The sequence below is a fragment of the Asterias amurensis genome, chromosome 11, assembly GCF_032118995.1.
Source record: "Asterias amurensis chromosome 11, ASM3211899v1".
Classification (NCBI taxonomy): domain Eukaryota; kingdom Metazoa; phylum Echinodermata; class Asteroidea; order Forcipulatida; family Asteriidae; genus Asterias; species Asterias amurensis.
This window is the reverse complement of record NC_092658.1, coordinates 5,641,208-5,663,946: the sequence shown is the minus strand read 5'-3', so window position 1 is coordinate 5,663,946 and position 22,739 is coordinate 5,641,208. Positions and strand designations below refer to the sequence as shown.

Genomic DNA, 22,739 nt, shown 5'->3' with positions numbered 1-22,739 from the left:
TACAAAAAAGGCAATTGTCTTTAGACTGAGATCTCCTCAGCAAATTAACTGTCTCCTTGAAACTTGTCTTATTTGCAGTCAAGATTTAAATATTTTACCTTCGGTAGATTTGTAATTAACACTTTGTGCTGATAGTCGAAACCACCATGCTTTATAGGTTAAAGCGTTGCTATGTACGGAAGCCCGTCCCCAGGGCTCAATTTCATAGAGCTGCTTAAGCAGAAAACATTGCTTAGCAATTGTCTGCTAAGCAGAAATGAGCAGGATGCCAGTCGCAAATTGTAAATGTGAAGGCAGATTGGCTGGTAACCTTATTTTTGTAATTGTTGCGCTTAGCTACTTTTTGTGCTTAAAGGCAGTGTTCACTATTGGTAATTACTCAAAATAATTATTGGCTTACAACCTTTCTTGGTGGCGAGTAATGGGGAGAGGTTGATGGTATAAAACATTGTGAGAAACGGCTCCATCTGAAGTGCCATAGTTTTTGAGAAAGAAGTAAATTTCCACGAATTTGATTTCGAGACCTCAGATTAAGAACTTGAGGTCTCGAAATCAACCATCTAAACGCACACAACTTCGTTTGACAAGTGTTATTTTTCTTTCCTTATTATCTCGCAAATTCGATGACTGATTGAGCTCAAATTTTCACAGGTTTGTTATTTTATGAATATGTTGAGATACACCAACTGTGAAGGCTAGTCTTTGACAATTACCAATAGTGTCCACTGCCTTTAAGCAGCTCTATGAAACTGGGCACGTGTTAGGGTATTCTTTATCTGATGACTGTTGCATTGTGACCGCCACGTGGCCATCAGAAAAGATTGAAACCCTAATGTCAAAGAAACTATTCATCTGTGACATAAACATAATTCTCATATCACTATTAGTAGGCTTCCGTTTGAGCCGTATATTGGGCGAATGATTTAAACAAATTGAGTCCAATTGATTCTGGTTTATGTCTATTTTTATTATTATCTGACACTGCTCTAGATTTGCAAGGGTCGTGAGTTCAAATCCCACCCGAGGTACATGATATTTTTTCACAGGACTCGGGAAAGTACTGAGTATACAGTGCAAACACACATCGGTTATGGGTAAAAACCAAGATTAATATTCTTAATTTTATTCGAAAGTCAAATCTAAAAACAGGTTTGCCGATTTATTGGCAGACACATAATTGCGTTTAAGGCACATCACACCTTTGGTAATTGTAAAAGACCAGGATTCTTACTTGGTGTATCCAAGATATGCAAAAAATAACACATCTGTAAAAATTTGGACTCAATTGGTCGTCGAAGTTGCATGGGAATTGAGATTTATGAAAGAAATGAAGCGGATGGTTAGCATCATTCAGTAGCAAGCTAAGTATGCTACTGAATCATGTTAACCATCCGCTTCATGATGTGCTTGCCAGCCAGCTGATCCCAAGATCTGGTCGTATGCGAGTGCCATATTCTGCGACAAATCGCTACCCATCCTCCTTTATCCCTCGTGCAATAACACACCACAATCTCAATTTTAAACGATAATTAATCAATTATCGCCAAGTCTCCAGTATTTTTCTATAAGCGCCTTTTAGTGGGTTTTTTTTGTAATTGTGTATAACCATTGTCTGTTTTTTAATGTTCTTGTGTCAATGTTTTTACTGTATGCGAGTATTTGAATTACCCTTTTTGGGATCTAATATTCAAGGTAATAAAGATTATTGTTGTATTGTGTATTGAAAAAACAGCAATGTTGCATAGCTTTCAGAGACCTGAAGTCTTTTATTATTGAGTGAGCATAAGAATTCCTCTTTCGAAAAACTACACATTACTTATAGGAGCTGCTTCTCACAATAGTTTATACTATCAACAGCTCGCCATTGCTCGTTACCGAGTAAGTTTTAATGCTAACTATATATAGTTTGAGTAATTACCATCTTAGTGTCCAGAACAAGGTTAGTTTCTTTACCGCATAAAACTAAATACTCTATATGTTATATAAATACTCTATACGCTATATGTAAACCTGTGTAATTCAATGTGTATTCTATTAGCCACACAATATTGACAGTGACGTATAACTCCTTACAACGATTTGTCAATACTGTGGGCTAAGTTGTCCGTGAAAATTGGAGCAAAGGTCACGATTCGTTTTATGCCGAAAGCTCTTTTAGAACGACTTTCACAAGTCTCAAGAATGCTTATTTCAACGTTACAATACACAGACGTTGAAGATATTTTCATACGAAGGTTTCATACAACCATAACAACTCTCCTCTAAAGGGAACATCAAAGAACTGTTTTTTTTTGTGCTAACAAAGCATTTGCTGGCAGATTTGATCCACCGTATAAACATAAACTGAAAAACCAGTAGAAGTACGAGTTTGAGATCGTTCAGTAATGGGGCCTATGGGATTACACAACCGATCACGACATCGATTAAAAACATGAATAAAACGCTCACTGAGTGAAAAAAAAACCTCCCAACGGTATAATACTGTTTATTATGTGTTTCTTAATACGTTATGTGGCAGTTCAGACAGAAATATTTCCAGGATGTTTCCTATATCCCTAATTATACCTAGACCGTGTACGTTTTATTCTGTAATCTATAAAGACGAGTCTTTTCTTACAAATTCTGTAATATTCCTTTAAAACCGTTCGACACTTTCGGAACAGAAAAAAAAAGTTCACAGATTTACAAACAACTTACAGGGTTTACAGAAGGTGATGGTGAAAGACTTCTCTTGAAATTATTCCATTAAATGCTTTACGTTTTGAGAAAACATTACGGATTTATTTTAAACACGTGTCATGACACGGCGAAATTGCGGAAACAAGGGTGGGTTTTCCCGTTATTTTCTCCCGACTCCGATGTCCGATTGAGTCTAAATTTTCACAGGTTTGTTATTTTATATGTAAGTTGTGATACACGAAGTGTGTATCTTGGACAAATACTGTTTACCGAAAGTGTCCAATGTCTTTAAATTTAGTAAACACCAACATCTTCAGTGAACATATAATTTCTCTCTCCGTGTAGTTCAAATAATCCTCGTAACTCCACCCAACCGAACCGAAAGATTTAAAAGTTACCCCAATCACCGTGGTAACTAAAATGCTTAATAATTCTTCATTCTTTGTGTTTTGTGTATCTTTTTCCCTTTTAATAAAACTTTCACATTCAGTTTTCGTGAAACACAATTGTGCACATTAATTGCTGACGCCATTTTCTCTGGGAAAACAACGAAATCGTATCCATTTAGTGAACAGTTCGGTCTGCACCGTTGATGTTCGCTCTGTATATAGTAACGAAATACGTAACAAAATTCAGGTGTCATTAAACTGTTGATGTACAGAGCAAAGTTATTTAGGCAGTACAAACCCGCTTACACTGTGATGATATACAAAATGCATCTTATAGATTTAAAAGCTATTAGGCAATGTTGGTCCAATAACATTTTTTGTTGATAAAATGTTCTATCAAACCGTTGGAAGAATCCCCAGCGCCAGATCAAGGGTTGTTTGTATTAAGAGAAAACACAGCTTGGGATTAAGAGGTAATACGACAATACCTTGAGAGAAAAAAAACGAGCGCCACAAAGCCTACCCCAAGAGTCTTCCAGACCTAAAATAATTATTCATCACCCCCCGTCATTTTTTCCCCCAACACCTTCAATCTGTTTGCCGATTAATTTAAGATTTCTTTCTCTATTTTTCAATCCTTTCAACGCGATAATAACGAGGCCCCCTTGCTTGCACGCTTGTATACCCACACTGTGCATATACGGACTTAATCTGTGTACACTCACAGCGTAATGTTAGTCAATGTTTTCCCTTCGGATTTAAAAACCCAACCTGGACCGCAGTTATAGCGGCCCCGAAAAAAGAAAGTGACGTCTTTTATTTCTGGGGATGGAATTTCTGAACAGTTCGCAAAACAATTAACAAGCCGAATGGCCTCCGTCGCGGTTGTCTTTGATGTGTTAAGTCTATACGCTTTTTAAATTCAGTCTTAGTTTGTATGCGCCAACATGGGCGGTTAACGCAAGGTTTTGTTGTCAGATAATTTATGCAAATCTTTGCCGCTTTGTAAAGTTGCCTTTTTACACACTCCAGCTGGAAGCTTTTGATATGTGAACAGTAAAAGTCGGATTTTTGTTTCTCAAACAAGAGATTTGGGGGGTAGGTTAAAGACCCTAGTATGTCAAAGAAAGAAGGTGGAATATTGGGCGGGGTAGGGGCAAAGGTATAGGTGAAGGACAAACAAACTGGACACGTTTTGTATTCAGTGAATTTAGTAATCGAGTTAGTAACGGTAGCTCTTTCCCGCTCAAATCAGTGCGGGTTTTGCACAGCCTTTGGTGCACCCCCAAAATAAAACAATTTAATTGATTATTTCTAACTTCTCGTGTCATTTCAAAACAAGTCTGTCTGGCTTAATGGTCTCTCTCTCTGTAAGTGCCCCAATATTGGTTTGCCCCGTATCCTTTACATTACATTCGTTTTGCATTTCATTTTCATGAATTTCTTGACCAATGTTCCTGACTGTCTTTGACTTAAACAATTGTACTTAATTTGTTTTTTATTCTCCCCTTTTCACCAGTATGGAAATGATTGTAAATTGAGATGAATTGAGTTGAATGCAAAATACTTTTTTTTTTCTACGAGTTATGGTTTGTCATTATTCTAAGACAAGACTGTATGTAAACAAACTTATTCATCGCAGTATATTTCTTGCTGCAATTCCAAGTTAACTTATGTGTTCAAATAATCAAACGGAAAAAAATGCGAAGGCCTGAGGAAACTTTGTTATAAACAAAAGATTGTTTTCCTATTCTGTAAATTAGTCAATAATTTACCAAAAGGTCGTTGCGCTGTGATTAACGGCTTAGTTTTCAAATTGTTTAGAGAAGTATTCCAGCAGCTTTGACACAACCATTTTGTTAACAATGTTCCATAATATTTGCCCATGCAGGCTTTGTAACTAAAATCATAACGACTATTTCCCTTGCGAAAAAAAAGAAGATAAATATTACTTCTGTTACCAACACACAACAAAGCCGAAAGTGTTATCGTTCTATAGACAACATCAACTATGCTGCAATAATAATTGTCCCTCCCATTTTACACTTCTATCCTGATAACATTGAAACTGGCGCACTTTGACCGGAATTCGTCATAAAAAAAACCCAGAATGTCGGCTGCTCGAGAGAAAACATCCACGTATAATCAACCACGGGCGCTCTGACCAATGGGATTAGAGCTATGACGTCACACCAGCTGAACGTCAGCCAATCGTGATCGCGGGACCATGTCGTCTGCAAAATGTGAAGTAGTAGATAGAGAGCGAGAGAGAGAGTAACTATGCAGCTATAATAGGGGAGCACACGGTTTTCATGAGAGTGAAATATAAAAAGAGGAGGGGAAACTGGCAGCTCTTCAGCAGGTGCTTGGCCTAGTTTACTGTTACTGATATACAAGCCTGAATGGGAGTTTTGGGACTCTGTACTTTTTTTTAGTAGAAGGCCAGAAGGGACTGGCTGATGGTGTAGTGTTGTGGGTTTTTGGGCATCTTTGTTGGTGCTTATCTGCAACGTGCTACTGTACGCCCAATCTACTGTTGTTGTTGTTGAAGCCGACTAATACAAGGTAAGTTCAGATTTAAAAAAAAAATTTTTTAAATAAAGGCATTTGACAATATTGGTAATTAGGCTACTCAAAATAGACCTAATTGTTAGCATAACAACTTAATTGGTAATGAGCAGTGGAGAGAGGTTTATGGTCTAAAACATTTATTTCTCACTCAAATAACAAACGATTTCAGTTGAAGTATTTTATTATGCATCTGAAAGCACACAGAGTAATGCAACAAGGTGTTTTTCTTTCATTACTTGAATCTTTGATGACCAATATTGAGCCCAAAGTTTCACAGGTTTGTTATTTTATGCATATGTTGGGATACACCATGTGAGAAGACTGGTGTCATATGATTGTATCCTGTTTGCTATTATGTACATGTTATGTTGCTTTTGTTTTCGTGCTCTGTTTTGCTCATGAGTTTGTTTGTTTTTGGTTTGTGCGCATTATAAATATATATTTATAGGCTTTCTCCAGAAGACTATCAGAGCATACTGATCGAAACTTCAAGTTGAAACCAATGGTACTTTTTAGAACCACTTAGAGATTATCATTATACATGGTGTTACCGCAAATATTTACTATTATCGCGCTGTAAATGTTCTATATTATTAGCCCGGATAGGTCGCGTCGTCAAATCTCTGGCTACGGCTATTGCGCCCGTTGGCCGCAACGAAACCTTTAAGAATTATTATAGTCCCTGCCGAAGCCGTCTGTTTTAGACACGGTCTAATATAAGGACCGTCCAAATGTGTAACATTTTCAGGGTGTACAAGAAGTTCAACTTCTGATGACCCCGTCTCCCCAAGACAATACCTGGCTTGGAACTTTTCAGCTGATTAGCTGATTTCCTCTTTTTCTTTTCAAAACAGTGCCATAGAAAACTAAACGAACACTGTAAAACAGCTAAGTGTAATCGACCATTTCCTCTATATTAGAAAATTGCTGGTCTGCTTTACTTATCAAAAGTTTTCTTTCAAAATTGATGTGCATTGGTTAAGAAAACCAAAATTTTACACCAAAGTCACATCTGGTCTTCGACCTCCGACCTCTTTTTTCGTGAAAATATCCCCCGTGAAAAGTCACCCGTGAAAAACCCCCCGTGAAAAGTCCCCCGTGAAAAGTCCCCGCGAAAAAAATCCCCCGTGAAAACTTTGGATGACCTTTTAGTTTTTGTATAATTTTTAATGGATGATATTTCATACAGCCTATAATAGATAACGCTATGATATAAATACAACATCACTGCTTTTTTTGAAGAGTAATCTCATTCAAATCTCATTCAAATCTCATTCAAATCTCATTCTTGTCTGTTTGGTAATGTTTTTAACGTGTCAATGTTTTTACTGTATGCGAGCATTTGAAGCACCCTTTTTGGGATCTAATAAAGATTATTGAGTGTATTGTATTGTATTGTATTGTACATGAACATAATACGTTTCTCAACCCCCCATCCTCTACATCAACCCATGGTTCATGTGTAACGGTTTCAGTTTTCGTTTGTTGTATGGCGACATTATTTAATAACAACAATCCAAGCTTTTAAAGGCATGGATTACTATTGGTAATTGCTCATAATAATTGTTAGCATAAAACATTACTTTTTTAGCGATAAATGGAGAGATGTTGGTAGTATAAAACATTGTGAGAAACGGGTCCCTCTGAAGTAACGTCGTTTTCGAGAAAGAAGTTATTTCTCACTAAAATATTAGAATTTGATTTAGAGACCTCGGAATTTGATTTTGAGGTCTCGCATTCAAGCATCTGAAAGCACACAAAAACTTCGTGTGACAAGGGTGTTTTTTTCTTCCACTATTATCTCACAATCTTCGAGACGACCAATTGAGTTCAAATTTTAACAGGTTTGTTACATGGTGCATATGTTGAAATGCACCAAGTGGGAAGACTTTAAATTATTTAAATTCAAATAACAGCAGCAGCGTAAACGAGCGAGAAGCGAGAGGGGCACACGGCGGCTTGAGCCCCCACTAAAACCCTTGCCTATTTCCCCTAAACGGGATCAAAGACAAAATTAATTATTTGATGATAAATAAATAAAACCAATTTCCCGTTTGGAGTTTATCGCTCGGTGAGCGTTTTAGTCATTTTTGTTTTTAATCGATATCATGCAAAATATGTAATAAGTTTTCCCCTATTTTCTCGTGACCCAGATGACCAATCGATCTCAAACTTCTACATGTTTGTCACTTTATGAATATGGTGGATTCCGCCAGCAACTGTATTTTTATTAAAAAACAACTCTGTATATTGTTCAATCGATTATGTATCGCGCGGTAATGTTTCTATCGATTGATCGGAAAAACTATCGGTCAGAAGTATCAAAGCTTGGTTTAATTTCTTTATTATGGGAAAGGTAAACCGATTTCATTCATTTTCTTGAAGGCTTTGAATAAAAATGAATTCATTTTCAAAAAGAACAATGCATGATAGCCTAACCAATGAAAAACAGGAGGATTTACTTCTCTATAGAATAATGGTCGTGCTATTTTGACGGTAAAACGGGTGAAATAAAAGAAAGCACAAAGTCACTCACTGTATCTGAGAACATGCAACATGTGTGTTTAAAGGGAATGATACACGTTTGGTAATTGTCAAAAACCAGTCTTCTCATTTGGTGTATCCCAACATAAGAATAAAATAACAAGCCTTTGAAAATTTGAGCTAAATTGGTCACCGAAGTTGCGAGAAAATGATGAGAGAAAAAACACCCTTGTTGGAGGAATTTGTGTGCTTTCAGATAGGAATAGAAGACTTCTAGCTAGAAGTCTTGTATTGAGAACTTACCTCTTTCTCAAAATAAATGCTACTTCAATGCTCGTTACCTAGTCAGTTTTTAAGTTAATATTTAATTTGAGTAATTACCAATCCCTTTACGAACATTCATGAAAAGCATTTTAAAAAAACCTAGAAATACAATTTAAAAACCTGCACCATTATGTCAAATTATCTTCTCTTGTTACAGAATTCCTTCTTCATTGTCGGTTTATGTATAAATGTAGGATTCAAATAACAAAGTGATTGCATTTTCTAAAAAGCTAAACGAACAAATACGAAAATACTGGAGTAAAAAGTACAATAGTCTCTCTTAATATCAGTCTTAAAAACCGACAGAGTGCGTTTTTTTTAAGTGGCCTTAAAAGATACTTATAAAAGATGTTGACTTCTTGGACCGTTGTAACTGAGCGTGTCCTTCTGGAGAACCCTTCGCCGTAATTAGGCCCGTCTGGCCCCATGAAAAACAGGACCTGTGAACGCTAAGTACCGAGGTGTCGTGATCTTTTTTGTGTGTCTGTCTACTTGACAAGCTGGTGGCTTGAAATAATTAGCTTCATGCCCGTGGTCGAGGAATCTCGCTAGCAATCCTTGCGACTTGAGTAGGGGGAGAAGCCGCAAGAGGCCTCATCAAAAAACATAAACCCTCTCTTAAAAAAAAACCCCCATCAACAGCAGTCCACTTAGAGAGAGGGAGAATTCATTGACGTGCCGTGCAATAACAGGCAATAATAATCGCAGCGAGTTTAGGGGGGTGGGTGAGTATTAATAACTAGGCCTACTTGTCCTTTTGACTATAAAACCAGAATGATATATGGCCGAGGTTTTGCTGACGTTAATTCGTTTGCAGATGTGTTTGCTCAGTTCTCCACACCGGCCCGCGCGGGGAGTGGGGGAGATGGTGACGGTTGTTTCCATTAATATTTTGCCCGCCGCTGCCCCGGCCGGCCGCAGAGCGATGGGCAGCAACCGACGAGGCCGGCCGTTGACGGGCTGCCAAGTTCAATAGCGTCTGAGGATGGGTGTTGGGCATCTTTATATTATTGCAGCAGCTCACTTAAAAGATGGGGACCGTCCGAGGTTATACTTGAGAGGTTCCCCCCACCCATGGCCAGCCGGCCGGCATCCACCACTTGTATATGGAGAACATTCGTAAATGTTTAGAAATGTGCAGTGCGTTTGATAATAATAGCCCATTCAACTATGAGTTTTGCCCCCTTTCAGAAACCCATGAATAACGTGGGAAAATACTGAAACTATCCACACGTGTGCGGGAGAAGAAATTTCACACATTTAGGGGCAATTAAGAATAATCAATGTTTAAAAATGTCATTTTTCCCCTCTTCAAATTTGTTTTTTAAATATTGACAATACACTGAAGAATAAAGTAATGGCTCATTTAGATCAATTGCTCTCCCAGCTCGGGAGTTAGTTAAAGAGTCTATGTAACGTTTGTAGGACCAAAAGGACAATGTCCACAGATTTACACTAAACTTACACAGTTTGAAGATAATGATAGTAGAAAGCTTCCCTGAAAATATTACGTGCTGAGGTGCTGTAGTTTTGGGGAAATTAGTAAAACAATGTCATGAAAATATGTCATGAAAATTATTTTAATCATTTACAAACGTATTTTCATGACATGTTTTTTACTCATTTCTCAAAAACTACAGCACCTCAGTAAGTAATATTTGAAGGAAAGCTTTCCACTATCATCATCTTCAAACCCTGTAAGTTTAATGTAAATCTATGGACATTTTGAAAAGGTACCCAAATCCTTTAATGGCTTCTTTTGGCTTCCCAAATGTATTTTTGTTTAGAAGAAACTGTAATTTTTTGTATAGTTAACTTTACTTGTACAACCATGTGTATAAATCTCTTTTGTGTGAGTGTTGGCTCTGAAAAATAGCCGTGTGGGCTCGAGGTTTCGAACAGTATACTCTGCTCGTCTTCGGGAATTTGCAAGAGAATAATGACAGAACCCCCCCCCCCACACCTTTGTTTGTATATTATTTTTTTCTTTCTCATGAAGAGGAGCATGTACATTGACCGATACTAAAACAAGTCACGCAATAACACAAAACTGAACATAGGACTACCATCCGTCACTGCATTAAAATGGCTGATCGCTGCACTCCTGAAATACGGGATTGTTATCTTTAGGGTATATTTGTAATGTTGTTCAACAAATAAATTACACTTTATATATTGGGGTGTTGGAATTGCTCATTTCATCCCAGCACGGGCCAGAAAAGGGTGAGATTTAACAAAACGAGCAGACGAGCAGAGTATACTCTGCTCGTCTGCTCGTTTTTTACTGTTTGAAAAGTCGAGACCACACCGGCTCTTTTTCAGAGCCAACACTCACACAAAGGAGTTCTTATCAAGGTTGTATACCCGCAAGTTAACTATTTAGTAATTCTTAAAAACAAGGCCGTTTCGCCCTCCATGAGAATGAGATTAATCATAAAATAATGTGAGAAACGGCTCCCTCTGAAGTAAACATAGTTTTTGAGAAAGAAGTAAGTTCTCAGTAAAAATTGTATTTGAATTGATTTTGAGACCTCGCACACAACTTCGTGTGACAAGGGTGTTTTTGACTTCCATTATTATTTCGCAACTTCGACGACCGACTTCGACGAGTTCAAATTTTCACAGGTTTGTCATTTTGTGCTTATATTGGGATGCACCAAGTGAGAAGACTGGTATTTGACAATTGGCCAAAGGTGTCTGGTTTGACAAGTGGTCCAACTAACGCGATTTTTTTAGGCGCGAATTGACATGCAAAGGGGGAGATTACTATATCGCATTTCATTTTTTTTTTACCTCCATGCTTTAATTCTGTACTGAAAATTCAGAAGAAAAAAAAATGGCCGACAATATAATGAAATTGAGTTGTTTGCGCTAATGGTTGGTTCAAATGAAGAAGTAAGTTGGTTTTAAAAAATGAAAATAAAAACGGTTTCTAACTTGCATGTAGACTAAAAATTGTTTTAAGTAGGATTCTGAAACTGTTCATGGTGGGAATACGATAAAGTAAGTTTTGCGGTACACCATGTTATAGTAATCTCTAAAATGAGTTGGGGTCGGTTCTGGAAAGAACCGTTGGTTTCAACTCGACGTTTCGATCAGTCTGCTCTGATCGTTTCTGGGGAAAGTAGAGGCAGAAAACAGCTTTCTCCAGAAGACGATCAGAGCAAACTGATCGAAACGTCGAGTTGAAACAAACGGTTCTGTTCAAAACTCATTTCGTATGCTCCCCAAATGCACTTTCTGTTTATAAAATCTTAACTAAAAGTGCACGACGCAGCATCCACAATAATCAACCACCACAATTAAATATGGCCTACTACATTTCCTGTAAACTAATACACAAACAAACGTAGGAAAGAAAAGAGAGCAAAATTACTTGAAGCATCGGTCGAGGTTGACACTTCCCATTTCAGCGTCCAAAGTTCACGTATTATACGGTAGCTCGGTGTTTTTTGTGGAATAAATGTCGCCGTCAAAATGAGTCGAGCCGACTGAAGTCTAGCTAAATAGGGTCGCCGGTCGCCTACTCGCTCTCCCCCGCACAATGATGGGGATCATTTACGCCCCACAAACAGTAGCCCGTACATTTTTATTCTGATCATTGTGAGTGATACACTCTCGATAGTTTGTGGTTGAAGATTTTTTTTGTTTTGTCTCAGTATGCGTGTTGTTCTTTTGATGAGGAACGCTAAAAAAAAACTGCCGCCCTAAATTTCATGGTTGTAATTTAATCCCGCGCTGAGCCGGGGCTGCTCGGATGGAACAGTTCGTCCTTTTCGGTTGGAACTTGATAATGATTTACGCGAAATTTAAAAGCAGGGCAGTTTGTTTGCGGTGGCCATTTATCAGCAGTTGACAGTTGCAGCCGTACGGCTCAGTGGAAGCGGTTTTTGCTTTCACGCGCGAGGTAAATCTCAGTGAAGTATTTTTGTAAAGATATCAGAAATTGTTAGTCGTTTGTCTTATACCGTGGCCTCCACTTTCAGAATAACATTTTGAATAACCATTATAACAAATACTGCTTTTAGTTGTTAATTTTCTCATAAACCCTCTTTTCAGATTGTGAACTTCGATTACTGTTGGGACGAGATATTGATATCGTCAGCAAGGGACATCTCTGAATTTGAAGAGAAAAAAGCAAGTGCTACGGATCGTGATCTGTGGGAACCAAGTGCGGCGATTCCGAAATGATGGCTACTGAGATGGCAGTGAGCTATGCCGCTCATCACCCAAATATGACGGCAGTAAACTTCGGTCATCACGGTTACCCTCGTCATCATCACCACCACCACCACCAACAACACCATCAACACCACCATCAAATGAGCGGTTACGATTACTACACTCCTCAGCGAAGTTACCAAGATCAAGTCCTCAGCAGACACGGCGAAGTACAAGACGATTACGACGAGGAAGACGACGATGTAGAAGACGATGATGTTGAAGATAGTGACAACGAGTCACTCTACACTTCCGCTGACATGGACTCAGAATTGGCGAGCGAGGATCTGTCGGACCCCGAGCCCAACGTTGCCGAGCAGCTTCTCGAGTTCGCCGAGGCTGTCAATCGGGACATCCAGAAGTACTTTGGCCGCAAGAAGGGTTCACATGAACCCGACTCGCTAGGGACGGTGTACGAGGATCGCTTTGCATCAGGGAAGTCTGGGAGGGAGCTGTACTACGCGGACTTACTGAGGGTGGCGCAGAGCGGCGATGCGGCTGAGCCCTCCTCGTCCGGTCGGGGTCGGAGAGGAGTCAATTCGTCTTCATCTCCTCGTAATATGTCAACCTCTTCAGCTGACAACATCGATCCCGTCAATGGTTGTACTAAAGGGCTTGGACCTTTGAAAGAGTTATTTGACTTTGCTCTTGGCGGCTGTGTTGATGAAACACGCATCGAACATCACCATCAGGGCACCAGCGATGAGCATCGATGGGTACATCGCCACCAAGAGCCCACCGGAAAATCCCTGAGCGCCCTACCGTGGAGAAAACGCTCCCTCCCCACCAGCTTCTTCGTGGAGCCCGGGGCAAAGGGACTGTCGTCGTCGTCGTCGTCGTTGTCACGCAAATGCGTAAGCAGTAGTGTTAGTTTTGGATCGCACGTTGCCATGGTTACCGAGCAAGATACACCGGACTTTAGCGATCTTGTCGCAAATTTTACGTCAGAGTACGACACACATATTGCGGGTACAGTCGTCAGCCACTAGTTACTGTTTAGTGTTTGGTGATCTCTCTAACAAAACTATCAAACCATATTAGAGGCACTGGACACTATTGGTAATTATTCAAAACAATTGTCAGCATAAAAACTTACTTGGTAACGAGTAATGGGGAGCTGTTGGTAGAATAAAACATTGTGAGAAACAGCTCCCTCTGAACTAACGTAGAGTTTTTGAGTAAGAGGTAATTTCTCACTCAAATAAAATAAAAACATTATCAGCTCATTTTTTTATGCATCTGAAAGCACATAAAACAGGTTTTTTTTCTTCTTTCATTATTCTTCTTGCAAATTCAATTACCAATATTGAGCCCAAATTTTCACAGGTTTGTTATTTTATGCAAAGGCTATGTTGTGACACACAAAGTGAGACCACTGGTCTTTGACAATTACCAAACGTGCCCAGTGCCTTCAACTACAGCCCTCGAAGAGGGAACTGCAATTACATAATCGTGTTTACATTATTTACTTTTTTTTGGTATAAATGTTGATTGTTTGTTCTGCAACAACTCAACACCCTTAGCTTATAATAACTCAGTCACGACTACTGCAACATGAAGGTTTCATTATACTTCAAAGAGGGTATTCATATACCCCGATTGAACCCTGTTTTCCTTATGTGTGTACCATAGGCTTATGCCCCAACTGTTGACATTTTTACCATAACACTTCTTATTTTATTTGTTATAAAAGTGGATGGAAATACCTAAACGTGGGTGGGAATACAAGAATTTAGGTGATTTTTAAAGGCACTGAACACTTTTGGTAACTACTCAAAATAATGGTTAGCATAAAAACGTTTGGCTACGAGCGATGGAGAACTGTTGATAGTATAAAACATTGCGAGAGATGGCTCCCTCTGAAAAACGTAGCTTTTGAGAGAGAGAGAGAGGTAGTTCTAACTCAAATATTAAGAGACTTCAGCTGAAGCCTTTTATAAGGCAGATGAAATGACACACATTTTGTGGAACAAGGGTGTTTTTCTTTCATGTATCTCTTGCAACTTCGATGACAAATTGATGACTAATAATATGTTGGGATAGGCCTACATCAAGTGAAAATACTGGTCTTTGGCAATTACGAAAGGTGGCCAGTGCCTTTAAAACTGGCAGGATCGTGGTTCGTGCGACTTGTCAACAATGCATCAAACAACAAATCTGTGAAAATTTGGAGTTGCAAGAGAATAATGAAAGAAAAATACCATTGTTGTTCAAATCTATGTGCTTTCACATGCTTAACAAAGGCTCATGCATGAAGTCTTTTATTAGGTTTAAGTATTTGAATTGCCTCTTTCTCCAAACTAATATATTTCAGAGAGAGCCATTTTTAATCTGTCGATTCTGAGTTAATCAATATAGTGTCCAATGCCTTTAAGACTGAGATACTAATAATGTCCTTCGGATAGTATTGCATAGAGGACATAATTGCACGCGACATATGCGCCATGTAGCTCCTTCTCGCGCAAGCTCTGAAATTGCGCACTATTTTGCGTGCTTCGCGTAATCAACTGATCGCGCCCTCTTTTGACTCAATCTCCCCACTACCAGGAAATGTTAAGTTTAGACTACCGCGCATTTTTTCTACCACCAGATATGGCATGGCTTTGTTACACAGACACATAAATGAACAAAAGATAAATATTGAGTAATTTTTACAGATCTGTTATTTGACATACTGAAATTCTTATTCATCGATGACACACAGTGAATATTAAATTGATACATTAATAACATTGAGATAACTGCTACCATGGTTTTCAAATGATTTGTCACGAAATGGGAAAACAATGTGTGGCATGGTTATGGCTGTGCACCTGTATTAATCACATCATATTGTTGGGAAGGAAAGTTCAGTCATGAAATATTATATGCCAGTCAAATAAATTAAACAAAAAGTAGACAAAGGCAGCCGGACAATAAGACTTGACCTCCACTCCCGTTAACTCGTTTTGGCTAAATGCATTGTCGAACAATTCCGGAGATTGGCAAAACTGAATTTCTGTACAAAAAAAAATAAGCTTCCATGTCCCCGTTTTAAATTTTATTTGAATGTTAATTTCAACGGTTTATTTGTAGGCTGTTATATGGAAAGGAAAATGTATTAACAAAACATATTACCATTTTTAAAATCTGTGTATCAATATAACTTAAAAAGATGATAACGGTTTCAAAGATATCGTCTTCATTCGAGTTGTGTTCTCGACTTGCGTGTTCTCGCTTCCGATGTGGCGAGGCTCGTTTCCGATGTGACGAGGTTCGCACATTCTATTTTACAGGTTTGTTGATGTTGTATAAAGAATTAAAACATATGTTATGAAAAAAGGGGTTCTTTTTTATAAACCAGTGATTTATCATGAGTTAAAAACGCGGTACAGCCTTTAAAGGCAGTGGACACTATTGGTAATAGTCAAAGACTAGCCTTCACAGTGTATCTCAACATATGCATAAAATAACAAACCGGTCAATCGGTCATCGAAGTTGCGAGATAATAATGAAAGAAAAAACGCCCTCGTCACACGAAGTTGTGTGCATTTAGATGGTTGATTTCGAGACCACAAGTTCTAAATCTGCTAAGGTCTCGAAATCAAATTCGTGGAAAATTACTTCTTTCTCGAAAACTATGGCAGAGGGAGCCGTTTTTCACAATGATTTATACCATCAACCTCTCCCCATTACTCGTCACCAAGAAAGGTTGTAAGCCAATAATTATTTTGAGTAATTACCAATAGTGAACACTGTCTTTAAAGGGACTGTACACCTTTGGCAATCACTCAAAATTTATAAAATTTTAGTGAAGCACTGCGGGCTGTTGATATCATTTGATAAACGGTTCCCTTGTAAGAAATGTGGTTCTAAAGAAAGGGATAGAAAGACATTTCAATCTGAGAAACGTTTCTGCATGAAATTACGGATTATTCTTCCTGCGTGGAGCTAGCCGCTCCTGCTTTTCGGCGACATCTCCCAAAATCACAACCATTCTTTGAAAGGTTAATCGTAACCTTTCAATGATTCATACAGGTTTGGAACAATAATTGAACTGTTTCCCAAAACCAAATGTATCTTTGCCTTTGCGCGTGGATACTTACATTTCATCTCCAAATGTCCAATTTTATTATTGTAAAATTACTTTCAATTTATAGGCAAAGAATGTTGCATTTAAACATCTTGACTTTGTTATGTTCGAAAGTTTACACGCTATGTAAATGTCAACACTATGTATACACACACATGTTTATTATAATAAAAGAATAATAAAAAAGAAAAAGACAACAATTAAAAAAATTAAATATTTTTATGTTGCTTTCTTATTTATATGTTGTTGTTTTTTGCTTCTGGTAACTTATTTCGCCATGTAGAATTTCACTCCACACGTTTAACCTAAAAACCCTTCTAAATATCCTCTGCCGTCGATGCATCCAAACTCATATATTTTATTCCTAACAAAATTATTCTTCTTGCTGGTGCAATGTATAATTAAAATTTATAAATAACTTCTTAAAGTCCAATATATGACCCCAAAACATACGCTGCAATGGATGGTGGTTGTGATTAATGAGTGTACGTTAGGCAAATAAACAGGCATCAAGGCACAAGCCGACGGCACAACTAACGGCTGCCGCTTTGGGTGAAATTACATCCGCGTAGGCGACTGTTATCGTTCTTCTACAATCTTTGTAGTCATGCTCCCTGTTTTAACATGAATACTTTGAATATGAATATATACAAGGGGCCAGACTACTGTTACCATCTAGCCTCGATTTGGTGACATTGTCAAAATGGCTGCACCATAAAGGTTATGGGTAGTAGAAACCAGACAAAAACAAAATGTTTGCATCATGAAATTACACAGAGCACAGAGAAAGGACCTATATGCACAAATATACCACAAGTCATTTTGAGATATGGTGATTTCATGACACTATTGGGTTGGGGTAAAATTGTCTGTATACACCAAAGCAGCGCGGGTTTGTGGAACACTGGAACTGTACCCCAGAACATACAGGTTCAACTCCCGTCTTGTTACTTACACACATTATTCAATAAATGTTTCTCTTTTGATAACTCACGTTCATCAGAAATCTAATTTTGGTTTACATTATACGTTTGTTTGGAAAAATTCGCATCGTGGATGCTCGGGTATAATACCGAGTACCAACACACATCGGTTTATGGGTAAAACCAAAATTAATATTTCTTATCCCCGATGCAGATTTCCCATCTATTAAATCGTTGTGGTACCCGCTGCTAAAACATAGGATTCGAAGTGGCTTTAGTTGGAAATCGACTCCCGGGAAAATCCCGGGAGTTTTTTACCCCACCGCCACCCCAGTAACCGTTCTCACTATCCCAATTTGGTAACTCCCGGGAGTACTATTTCCTAGGAATATGCACGGTCGTTTCACACTTACGATCAAACCCCAGGAAATGTGGTAACAGGTCAGCCCATGCGGAAGTTACAATGTTTGTGGACGGAAGTCCGTTCCCACAATGCCACGCGGCCGGCTGCAAAATCTCTGCCACATGCGACCCAAAATGGCTGCACATTAATTGTGTATTTGCGTGTTGTTATACCAATATATTGTGTGATTACGGCGGAGAAGAAGTCTTGCAGTTCGGGGAAGACGTTGCTGACGTCTTGTCAGGAGAAGACGATTGCTGTGACAGTGTTTTAAAGACATGCGGTAGAACAATCGGATGGAATTTGTCGTGCGATTGACGGGTTTCATGGCACTTGCTGGAAGTATTGGTCAAAGGTCAATCTGGTCTACCATGAAGAGCTGCCACTGGTGGGAGCAAGTTGCTATTAGAAAAAGCGAAAGGGAGCTTTCTACTCTGCGACAGTTTTTTTTCTTCTTTTGAGAACTGTAATTGAATGGACTTTTGTGTCCGTGTTTTACCCAGAGGTTTTGTGTTGGCGTTCATCTCAATTTTTGCCTGTTCACACTATAGTTATTTTCCGGGAAATTCCCGGGAACTTTTGGTGGATCTGTTCACACTACAAAAATACTCCCGGGAATTTCCCGGGAAATGACGTTTTCCCAGGAAATAATTAACCCTGCTCATGGGCAGGGGTCCGTTTATATCCAGCTTCACGCAGGCAGTCAGTCAATTTTGAGAAAACTTTCCCGTTTCTTGTAGGCCTATATGCCCATCTAGCTGTTTTTGGACTGCATCGTCGGCCAAATATGCAACTAGTTTCAAAATGTCATCATCACTCCATCGGTCACTTCTACCCATCGTAAGAAATTGAGCAACAAATTGAACTAAAATATTTACTGTCAGGTGGTAGACAGCAATGTCGATCGAAGAACTCCAATCTGACTCTGGACAACAAAAGTCCACCAACGGCCAAGTACATGTAAATAAGAAATACCATACACACATGGCGTGTGTACGAGTAGGAAGCTTGTTCACGCTAACTATTTTTATTCTATTCCTATTCCATTCACGTGGTCTATTTTTTAATTCTTATATTTATTTGTAAATTACAGATGTAATTCACTTTTATTTTCGTACCTAAACGTAAACACTTTCAGAATGAGAAAACAAAAAAAGGCTTTTGTTACCACGCGAATTATTTGGCGCGCTATTTTTGACGTCTGTGACCTTTCGAGATTAATGACGTCTCAACACAGTGGAAGCAAAAGTTGGGGTAAGTTAAGCCCGCTTTCGTTCCCACTAGGTGCTTTTCCCGGGAAAAACGTTTTTCCCCGGGGTTAACTCCTGTAACCCTACCCCTTAACTGGGTAAATTATTTCCCGGGAAAATGTTATTTCCCGGGAAATGTTTTGTAGTGTGAACAGATCGACTAACATTTCCCGGGCATTTCCCGGGAAATACCTGTAGTGTGAAAAGGGCTTTAGACACTGCTCTAAAATTGCAAAGGTCGTGGGTTCGAATCCCACCCGAGCAATATGCCTGTGATTTTGTTCACACAGCTCTGGTACGTATGAGTAAAAAGTGATATTAATAGTTTAATTCAAGGTTGACTTTATTAATAAACAAATCGAGCCTAATAATAAATCTACATATTATACCTTCATGTGCAAAGTGAGTCTCTCAATACATCACGATGAATACTCTACTAGATAATCCAGATGTTCACTGCATGGTTTGTTTGTCAGTGTGATTAAGGATGGGAAAGGGACCACGGTGCATGACGAAATGCTCACAGTTCAAAGTAGACACAACCCTCAATGAAGTCGGTGTGATCGTCCTCAAGAAAGGTGACATTGTTGAGTTGACATTTCTTTTCTTTCTTGCTGCTCTGCCAAACATTAAAGGAGCGGCAACAAGGATCTGATGTACACGCCCAGCCGCAAGCAATCACACCCTCTACGGCCAGATTGTCGATGACGTGATTGAGGGGGCAGTATTGAGAGACACGCCCATCGGGACCTAGCAGGGTGTGGTAGATTGGCACGATAGGGACCGGCATCTCACATGCAACTAATTTACGGGCGCCATTCTTGCAATGTTCGCTATCAGACCAAAGCCCACCGTCGTATACAGTCACTCGGGCACAGTTCAACCGTATGTCGTTGTGTGGATTGTTTGGATATCCCCAGTTGGTGAATCTTGCAGGCTGACCTCCACACAGCCAAACTCCTTCTTGAGCAGCATCTGTGCAGCCGATCCACATACCGTCATTCCCTTTCACTGCCCATTCGAAGATGAAGTCGTTTTCTTCTTTTGAATCAGGCACTATGAGGTTGCTCCCTGGGAGATTGCATGTCGCCTCGGCTTGCATCCAGTTCATCTTCTCAGGCAGTAAGATGTAGCAAGACTGACGCCATTTTACCCAGCCAGTTGGACAAGAGGAGAGGACGATAACAATGCTTTGCATTGTCATCAATATCAAGAGATGAAACAGAATGGTATCCATGCTTTGAAGAAATATCGTTATCACACGCCACAGTGACTCTCGTTTTATGTCATGTAAAGGTACGTGGATTAACCATGTGAGCAATGAGTACCACAAGAGGCTACTGCAGGTAGTTTTATTCTCCGTCGACACTTTTATCAAAGTCAATTGCTTCAATTAGTGTCCGATTTGTTTTTATTGTTCAAAAGTGAATTGAGTCAAATTGAACAAACAATAGCCGAATGGTTGCGATGCCAACGAACAAACAAAACAAGTGACGTGAATAATCAGACCAATGAGGCGCAAAGATTGTCAGAAATGATGATATGAATAATTTTGTCACTTTTTACCGAGATTGCAATTATCTATTTGTTTTTCCCAGCAAGGTGAACAAGAGAAGAGGACGATTGTTCATTTAGTGGTTGATTAAAACATCTGCTCTTAGGTGACACTTGTTGTGGGTTTGGATCCCCGCCCGCGTATTTTGCCTGTGCGTTTGTAGGACTCGGGAAAGTACCTTGTAGGCCCTATACAGTGTTGACACACTTCGATGTGTGGGGAAATATTCTTTATCCCTGATGCAATTTAATATCTATCATATTTCCAATGATTCAATCTCTCCATGAATGGCAGAAAAGAGGCCTCATTGGTTAACCCTCGACGCCATTCCGCTCAGTGACATGTGACCAGATGATGCACTACGGGTCACATGGTTCCCCAAGGGGATGAAGTTTAAGGTTATCTCAAGATTCCGGACCTTCGGTTAGACAGAATAGAAAACTAAACCGACTGCGGACATAAAAACACAGCCCAACACGGAGTATGTTGATTTCACAGATTGAAATTAATTGTAGCGAATTTACTCCAGCATCATTGTTACAGATGAGTAACGTAATATAAATTGTGAATGGCCATAGTGGTATACGTTAAGTTTTTTGTCTAGAGAGAGAACAAGTTTTTCATCTGTAGTGGCCGAACCGCGCCCTTCCTCAAACTCGGTGAGCCATCTTAATATGCATAGAAGCGTAAATGTAATTCACTGGTTGTTTGCATAATTATAGTGAATATTCATGACTAGGCTTGATGAGCGGGCAGGTAGAAACGTTAATGGGAACACAATTAGAAATTCCTAAGATTCTTGTTCTGGTTTTGGGAGGACGTGTTGTGCACCATTTGTCATTCAGCATCTGAGTTTCATGAGGAGAGGGTGTAGCCAGCCTCAATGATTTGTTGCCCTTAGGAGAGAGAGAGCTTAGCCAGGCAGTTAGAACTAATGAGAGTTCGACAAGTTGTAGTTGGAGTGTTGCTCAAAAAAATCATTTGTATGCAGCAAATGATAGATGTAAGCCTGCATCAGTAGTATTCAGCAGAACTTCTGGAAAAGCCAGGATTCGCCAGTATTCCTGTAAGTTATACCTTGTATTAATATGTTAGTTAGAGTGGAACTTTGCGTTTATTGTACATTTTAGAGAATTTTTTTTATTAATACTGTCACTGGAAGAAAGTTGTCAAATCTTTTTATATTGCAAATAGCATGCAGTCTATGTTTATTTATTCTTGTGGTATTTCGTAAATGAACAAAGGCTTTGAGAAATAAGTTTAAATGCTTGATTGAGATATTTTGAGATGACGTTTTGTAAATCGATTGGGTGTTTAGAATGGTGTCGAGAAAGAGAGGGAACGGGGCACAATTCGAAGTATTTTGACTGTGTAAGGGCGAATGTGAACCAACGTCATGCAAAACAAGTAAGACAAACTAATTTTCCATTTTTGTTCAGTTCTATAATATATTTTATTCAATCACTGATTTAAGAAAACTTTATACATGCAGTTAAATTATGACAAAACTGTAATTGTGATGCAATGAAATTAACGAATGAAAACGCCCTCATTTGGTCGAAACTACGGTAAGTTTCATAAAGGACTGTATGCAGACAATTTCTGCTTACGGAGCAACTCTCAGCAAAGTTTCTGTTCCATAATCAATTGTTACCGTAAAGCATATCAAAAACATGCTAGCTTGCCAACTTGCAAGCAGAAGAGTGACGTAACAATGTGAATCCACTGTGGATGCGATACACAAGTTTTTCTGCTAAGCTCACAAAATTGCTTTATAAATTGAAGGGTTAAAGGCAGAAGACACTATTGGTAATTACTCAAAATAATTGTTACGAGGTAACGAGCAATGGAGAGCTGTTGATAGTATA

General features: G+C 38.9%; 2 protein-coding genes across 2 annotated transcripts; one reads left to right on the top strand and one right to left on the bottom strand.

Moving 5' to 3' along the window:
- Window positions 1–5,411: 5,411 nt before the first annotated feature.
- On the top strand, window positions 5,412–16,889 carry LOC139943845 (protein PERCC1-like). Its single transcript, XM_071940681.1, has 2 exons — window positions 5,412–5,633; window positions 12,507–16,889. Exon 2 carries the CDS (start codon window positions 12,635–12,637, stop codon window positions 13,655–13,657), a length of 1,023 nt encoding a protein of 340 aa, XP_071796782.1. The 5' UTR covers window positions 5,412–5,633; window positions 12,507–12,634; the 3' UTR covers window positions 13,658–16,889.
- Window positions 16,890–19,836: 2,947 nt separating this feature from the next.
- LOC139944153 (uncharacterized) lies at window positions 19,837–21,199 on the bottom strand. The gene is made up of 2 exons (XM_071941121.1): window positions 21,188–21,199; window positions 19,837–20,703 (listed from the first exon to the last, which is right to left on the bottom strand). Exons 1-2 carry the CDS (start codon window positions 21,197–21,199, stop codon window positions 19,837–19,839), a joined length of 879 nt encoding a protein of 292 aa, XP_071797222.1.
- Window positions 21,200–22,739: the final 1,540 nt, after the last annotated feature.

Excerpts from the sequence above, each read along its gene's own strand:
- LOC139943845 (XM_071940681.1), top strand. The coding sequence starts at position 12,635 with ATGATGGCTACTGAGATGGCAGTGAGCTATGCCGCTCATCACCCAAAT.